The sequence below is a fragment of the Montipora capricornis genome, chromosome 11 (assembly GCF_036669925.1).
Source record: "Montipora capricornis isolate CH-2021 chromosome 11, ASM3666992v2, whole genome shotgun sequence".
Taxonomy (NCBI): domain Eukaryota; kingdom Metazoa; phylum Cnidaria; class Anthozoa; order Scleractinia; family Acroporidae; genus Montipora; species Montipora capricornis.
This window is the reverse complement of record NC_090893.1, coordinates 1,978,172-1,985,671: the sequence shown is the minus strand read 5'-3', so window position 1 is coordinate 1,985,671 and position 7,500 is coordinate 1,978,172. Positions and strand designations below refer to the sequence as shown.

Below are 7,500 nucleotides of genomic sequence, written 5' to 3'. Positions count from 1 at the left end.
AACACGAGGCGTAGCCGAGTGTTTTTAGACCCGATAAAACACGTGCTGCTAGTTTTTTGAACGGCTTCAAAAACATTCCACAAAGAGCGTGTCCCTCTGGACTCAAAACAATGGTTCAACTTGTGAGAGGTGAATATTAGCTTACAAGAAAAATATGCTATGCCTTATTAGTATTCTTTATATAAAGAATACTAACGAGGAGTGTTTTATCAGGATAAAGCTCATACACGTGACGTTTTGTCGATGTTTTGATAGGCTGTCAGGCTCATGAATTATTAATGTATTTTTGAAAAAACCCTAAAAGACCGAATAGTTCTAAAAGAGTCAGGTATTGAGCAAAGGTATAGGCAAACCCGCCATCCACAAGAAACTAAGAATAGGGAGGGGGAGGGGAGAGGGGGTGGAAAGACGATCTTGACTTTCTTGAATCAGTTAGTGAAAGCAGCCCTACGCCTAACTAGTGAACATGATAAAAGATCTAGAGAAATTCCCGGATGTCAGGAATGCCCCAACTGCAACATGGGAAATAGCTAGCTTAGCATGTCACACTCAGCATAAATCCATTTATTTCCTCCGGGCAATAAATTTCATTTTCGTCTCTCCATGACACATTTTTTTGATTTACAAAGCAAAAATGAATTTAAGCCTTGGCTGTAAAGTTTGCTTTTAAATTATCGGAGGAAGTTGACTTTTTCTTTTTCGATTGTCTCCAGATAGCAATGGACAGCAACAGAAATGGTCTCTCCGAAAAAATCCCCTTGATATCCGTAGGTCCCACTTTTCAGAGGAGGAAGTGGGCGCAAGACTTAAGCCTGCTGTCTCTACAGTCAGCTGAAAGTCATGACTTCCTCGCTCCATTTGGCTCAGGCCATGACGTAACGGTAAGTATGGCAACAACGTTTCAGTCAAAACTTAGTCTCAAATACACCTTATTCCAAAATCTCTTTATCTTACCATACTCTGACATACAACGAATGCAACCTTTCTATGTTAATATAATCGATGAATTTCATTATCGAGTTACGAGAATGCCTACTCTCGATGTTTTTGTCCTTGGAGCATGCAAGTCCAGTGTAGCTAATTTTCTGACTTAGCTCCACAAATAGACTTGTGTAAATCAGAGCATCCTTTGCGGTAAAGCATCGGGATTGGTAATCGGAAGGTCGTAGTCACACGTACTCCTCTTAGGAGCAATCGGATTTTGTTCCGAGTATCCCTGAGTGATCATCGAATAAAACGCAAATACAATTGAAAGCTCACTGGTAGGGCATATATAAAGTAGAAATCGGAAGATCACAGGTTCGATTCCTGTTTGGAGCACACAGATTTTCCCCGAGGTTGGCAGAGTCATCGTCTACGAATACGTCTTTTTTAATGAATTGACACTAATAGCGAGAAGCGAAGTCAATGGGAAGTGATGAAGTAAATGTATGAGTCACCCCCTCGAGGGTTTTTACAATTTTGTTTGGGGGACTTAAGTCAGTCTCCTTGTTGCACAGTTCACAATCCCAGAGTTAACCACTGATTTTTTCACTTGTCCTTTGGCCTGTTGCTGCAACTAGTGTATCATCTTTTCTTTATTCTCTTAGGACGCTGAAAATGCTGATAACCCCGACAAACTACACTTAGCTTGCTGGTATGGGGACGAGGATGAAGTGAAGAAAATACTTAGCGATCAAAAACGGAAAACTGGTAACAGATAACACTGTTGACAATTAATAAAGTCGTAACCAATTAGGATACATTCCGACAAATGTTTTACAATTAGGATAAGTTCAAAACGGAGAGATCTTTATATCTTAATGAATGATACATGTTTTCGTATATAACCATCTCATATCTAACAAGCAGGAATGAAATAACTGAATTATTTAAAATCCAGTTTTTTGCGTCAATTCTGAGCAATTGAAATTGGGAATCTTCGCTTCCCGATGCACGTTTTCCGCGATTTTCCGTTTACACCGCGATTTTGTTTGCCAATCAGAACGCTGCTAAATCAATCTACACAGTATAGATTTTTAGGGTACTTGTTTGTTAACTGTAATCAGAATGAGTCCATAGAAAATTCTCTTTCTAAGAACGGTACTTTAAGTTTCAAGCTGGTACAGTCCACTGTGAGCATTGCCTTGTGCGACCTCAGCTTTCCATCGGAAGATTTTGACTCTGCTTTTCTATTTTGAGAGAGCACGAGTGGAGAGACGATCACCACTATATGACAAAAACTTAAGTCCGTCTGTGTTACAACATTTGTAACCGAGACTGATAACGGGTGCTAGGAAAAACGAAGTATCGCCCGCTCCAAAACCATTCCCGTTCTCCAAGTGTTCACGGCTAGCACCTTTAATACCCTCCTTTCTTACTCTTTCCTCCATCCGCAAAAGCCTCGATGTATTTTTCTTTCAGACGTGGATGCCTTGGACAGCTCAGGTAGGACACCGTTACACAACGCCATTCTGGGGGGTCACGTCAAAATCATTCAGCTACTCTTGGAGTCTGGAGCCAACACATCTCTTCTCGATCGGAGTCAAGATGCACCTCTTCACAGCGCGGTCCGATCTGGGGACGAGAAGCTTATTGAAGTAAGTTTAATCAGATTTGAGTAGGAATATGAAAAGTCTTAATTCTAAAGAGCAACTATGATTAAAAAATCACTTTCCTTTTTTCTTCAGATTTTAAAGTGCTACTATGATCAAAAAATTACTTCTTTTTTTTCTCCAGATTTTGAAAGTGTGTTTGCTTAACACTTGACTGGCAAAATTTTGAGCTTTGATTTTTTCCAAAGGATTTTTACTTTGCGTGTCTGTTTAGGATTTCACGCTCCGCCATTACTCACGTCCAAAACTGACCGATTGGACCTCAGAGGGTTGGATCTAGGGAAAGTGACATCATTTACTCACTACCTTAAAATTTCAGGAGTTGTCCAGGCTGACCGAGCAAAAGTGTTTACTCGAAGAAAAGTTGTCTCGGCTAGGAGAGTGACCCTATCTTTGAAAGAGGGTGACTCTGCCAGGCGGGTTACCCTTCTAGCCGAGCCAACTTTGTGTTTCTCATAGAAACGGTTAGCCACGTTTTATAAGAAAATGTAGGGAAAGTTGGCTTGCCCAGGGTAGCTCGGGTAAGTGGGTGATCCTTCCACTAGGGACAGTTTTCCACCAGATATATTGGACCTTAGTGTTCGGTTTTAAAACACCGATTTGGAATCCAAAGAAAAATAAGAATTGATTTTTTGGTCATAGTACCACTTAAAAACCCACTAGGTATTTATACAACACCTATGAGCGCGAGTGCATTTCGGGTCTGAGTGGTATTTTAAAAGTTCCCCGGCAAAATTGCACAAGCCGTAAGTGCAATTTGAGAACTTTCAAGACATCAAGAGTGATCATGAGTGCCGACGAAATTTACACGACTTTTTATTACTTACCTACCCCATAAAATCACTCCATCACTGTTTCCATAGCAACTTCCGTATTGAAACTCTAGCACTTATTTATGCATTCGCCATTGACCAATCAGAAACGCGATATTCTTTGGAGTATCTAATAAAGAGATTTAGCATCGCGTCTTCGGCAAACAGCCATCGTCAGGTTGAAATTTTCATTTCGTCAAAAATCAAAGAAACTTGTTTGATTTTAGTTGATTCCTTGTCTGTTAGCTACATACTATACCGAACAACTTTTAAAAGGAGAGGGAATTAGTTTGGTATGAGACTTACGGACTGGGCATTTTGTATTAAAATTTACAGAATGGTAATTAAGGTAACCTCTGAACTGGTTGAAACTTGGTGAAATCTACTTGAATTGCTAGAGCTGGTCAATGACATGAATACTGTGCTTCTATCGTAAAAGAGGTGGTTATTGGTCATCATGGTGGTAAACAGCATATGGTACATAAAATAGCGCGTAACCAGTTAACCTTATCGCCCTGTGAAGATCAGAAGAAAGCGGTTGAAACGCTGGCATCTATACTGTGAGAAAAACGGGTTATACGTTTTATTGTTTATTGTAGCTTTGTTGTCTGTTGTTTTCGTAAATCATTATCGTTTTTCACCACTAACAAATTTCTGTCGTTGTGGATTCAACCAACTTCTGGTTTTGCTGTGAGAAAGACACATAAGGAATTGTGCTGATCAGCTATGAATTTGGACTATTGACTTTTGCAGGCTTTTCTGAGTGGAGGCAAATGTGACCTACATCTAACGGCAAAGCGTTCTCAGACTGCTCTTCATATTGCTGCAGAATTGGACAATGCATCGATTTGTAAAATACTCGTGAGTATGTGGGGCTATAAAAATCCAAAATTACTTTGTCCAATAAGAACAGACGATGACGACCTAAGAAAACAATCAGATCTAAGCGCGGGAAATCAGTGCTCAAGCTTTTACCACATCCAGTGTCAGCTCCTTTTTCCTTATTCATTTGTCGAGGATATATTAGCACTGTGAGCTTTTGGAAGACATCTGCTTCCCGGAGTGACGTGACAGAAATCAAACATGTTTAGTTTCGCTATGTTGTTTTGACCCTTGAGACAGTATTTGGAAAATCCACTTGAATTCTAACATCTGATTAAAAAAGGCGGAAGGACTAAAACTCCCCACGTAGTCTCGTAAAGCGAATTTTTGGCCTAAAAAGCGCCAGGGATTTTGAACATTAGGGAGCCTAAGCACGAGACTACTTCAACAAAAAAAAATAATAATCACAGGAGATAACCGTTACAGTCAAGTCAGTTTAAAGTATTTGCAAAGAAAGTGTTTGTACCCGAAATAAATAAGTTTTTGAATCGCATATTTTTGTTTTCAAATTTAGCGGGCGCCGCCATCTTGAATAAATGTGACATGTTACGGTTGCCCTATTGTCATTGGGAAAAAGTTCTTTGTGTCAGAACAATAGGGCAACCGTAACACGTCATAATTATTCAAGATGGCGGCGCTCACGAAATTTGAAAGTAAAAATAAGCGATTTTAAAATTCACTTTTCTTGATATAAACACTGCTTGTTTGTAAACATAATTTCCTTCGGTTTAAACGTATTCTGTAGTAAGAGTGGAAGTTCCCTTTAAGCCACGGAAAAGGACCGGAAGGAAATATTTCGCATGCCTGGAAAGTAGGCTGTACCAGATTTTTAAAGTGATAGTCTGTAATAGAGAAAAGCTACTTTGCAATACACATGTGGTAGTGTGAAGACAAGTAAAAAGAAAAACAGCCCCTTCCAGTTTCCGCCGTCGCTCAAAAACGTGTTGTTCTGAAGTTCCACATTATAATGTGATCTATTATATAGATAGGAGTGTTTTACTAGACCACCACTCATGAAATTCATACGTATAATCTGGAGAATACAATACAATACATAATTAATTGATCGCTCCCCATTGGGGCTTTTCAGGGCCATGAAACACAGTTAAGGAAACGACAGAACACAACAACAACTTTTATGAATCCCAACTGGCCGGAGGCAAACCAGTTGGCTATTTACAAATGCAGCTGGGAAGGTGAACCAGGATCAAATTCAACGAGTGGTCAGAGCGGATCTTGAACCTGGGATCTCCGGATCTCAAGGCAAGCCAGCCTCGTTTCCAGGCGTTAAGATGAGAGACCCTGGGAACGAGGTTGAAGGCAAGCGCCCTAACCACTGGGCACTGTGCAGCTTTGAAAACTGTTCAAATTGCAGCATGGCTCATTAAGAGTGATCTTTTCATTAGATTGAAGCTGGGGCCCAACAGGACTTTTACGATGACGAGAAAATGACACCGCTGACACGAGCAGTTGAAAAAGGAGCCTGCAATGTCGCCATGTTTTTCTTGGAAGATGGTCAGTATTTTGTATGTAGTTTGCCATAGTCTTTTGGTATTTCCGTCTGTTTTTCGATGTAAGTGCGCATGTTCATCAGCCTGTTAAGCTACAAGTTATATTCTATTCTTCTTTCCAGAAGAAAAGTCGCTCTATCTGCCTGCTTTCATTTTCCAGTAATGTACCTCCTATTGTTTGGTATTATAAGCAGTTCCCATTCTTTTTAAGTTTAAGTCTTTTTTTTTTATTTTTTATAAACAGCTAAACATAAAAAGAAAGACATGATGAAGGACGTTCTAAATGACGTGGATTCCGACGGCAGTACCTTACTTCACTTGGCAGTGGACAGCGGAAGCTCTGAAGTAGACATTGCGCAATCATTTACATGCATGAACGGGTCATTTAAAGTTCATGTGAATAATTTCAATTTATTTTTCCCTTTCTGTTACAGATGGTTCAACTCTGTCTTCACTATGGGGCTATCATTAGACAACCTAAGGTACTTGACTAGTGTATTGTAAGTGAATGAACACTAATTTTCAGATCATAATTAATTAATGTCGAGGGTGACAAATCACTTCAAAGACTCGGGATTTTGAAGACGAGCACAGTGAAGTGTTATGCTTATCGTGTCCGCAAAGCAAAGTCAAGCAGATCAAATTTTGAGGGGAGTCCCAGTGGCTTTGCAGACACGGTCTGTGATTGGAGAACGAAACAATAGATGATAAAGGGGAAACAATGTACTTACTGTGACCCTGATAACAGAAGAAGCTACGGGTCATAGGGACCAATGAAAATAGCAGTCTGGAATAACTAGCTACCGCGGTTTGAATCTTTTCCATTAGGAAAATGACAAAGTTACACCGTTTCATATGGCATGTGGTGCAGGGGCTTTGCAGATCGTCAAACTCTTTGCTTCAAAAGACCACGAAATTTGTCGTGTTACTCTGGTTTGCGCTCAAGGCTGGACACCGCTTCACCTGGCTGCAATGAATAATCATGCGGATGTGGTGAAATATCTTTTGGAAAAGGTAAAGTGTAATCTTATCAAGCGGTTTCATGACCTCTGTGATGCCAGTGCAATGTTCTATACCAACTGAGCTACTTGTACGAAGCCACTCGGTTGGGAGCAGGTCAATTTGTTGAGCTCATGTGTTCCAGTGAAAGGATTGTTAAATGAAAGAAATGGATATTTGAAGTGCTGGTTAAAATAAGATCACGTATGAGGATCACTTCTATCTTTGGTCTATAGCATGCTCTTCAAATATACTGTGCTTTTTTCAGTTCTTTTTGTAACAACACTTTTTTAACTTCCTCTCCAGAACAAATTAAATCAAATGAAATGAATTTGGGTTCTTGGTAGGTGAGGAAAAGGGTTACACCAGGAAAAAAACATTTGAGAAGTAAGAGAAAATCAACGAACGTAAAACAAACATGGCTTGAACCCAGGCTCCAGCGATGTCGGAGAGTTTTTACCACTGAGTTAGCCTGGCGAACTCTTCCCTTGGATAGTGTACTAAGCTTTACTCTTAGTTAATTCTATTCAATGATCAAACTTCGTGACATCAAGAGACATCATTGAAAGCGAGTCCTCTGGAATTGTTCAGAAGGAAACTGATGTATCATACACCCTTTTCACGATATTCTCAGGGCGCCTCTGTGGACCCCCGTGACAAACAGGGCCGCACCCCTCTCTTCCTAGCAGCTGAACGCGGTGG

General features: G+C 40.2%; 1 protein-coding gene across 2 annotated transcripts in view; it reads left to right on the top strand.

Annotated features, from left to right (window-relative positions):
* LOC138025037 (transient receptor potential cation channel subfamily A member 1-like) overlaps positions 1-7,500 on the top strand; it is a 40,621-nt gene that overhangs the window by 4,630 nt on the left and 28,491 nt on the right. For both annotated transcript variants that reach the window (XR_011127128.1, XM_068872278.1), the window contains exons 2-10: positions 714-881; positions 1,590-1,692; positions 2,404-2,579; positions 4,160-4,267; positions 5,695-5,803; positions 6,044-6,144; positions 6,234-6,281; positions 6,628-6,813; positions 7,433-7,500. The exon at positions 7,433-7,500 is cut by the window's right edge and continues 121 nt beyond it. Coding sequence is in view for 1 of the 2 variants with exons in the window: in XM_068872278.1 (XP_068728379.1) it covers positions 720-881; positions 1,590-1,692; positions 2,404-2,579; positions 4,160-4,267; positions 5,695-5,803; positions 6,044-6,144; positions 6,234-6,281; positions 6,628-6,813; positions 7,433-7,500 (1,061 nt within the window). In the remaining variant the exon portion in view is untranslated. The remainder of the gene's footprint in view (positions 1-713; positions 882-1,589; positions 1,693-2,403; positions 2,580-4,159; positions 4,268-5,694; positions 5,804-6,043; positions 6,145-6,233; positions 6,282-6,627; positions 6,814-7,432) is intronic.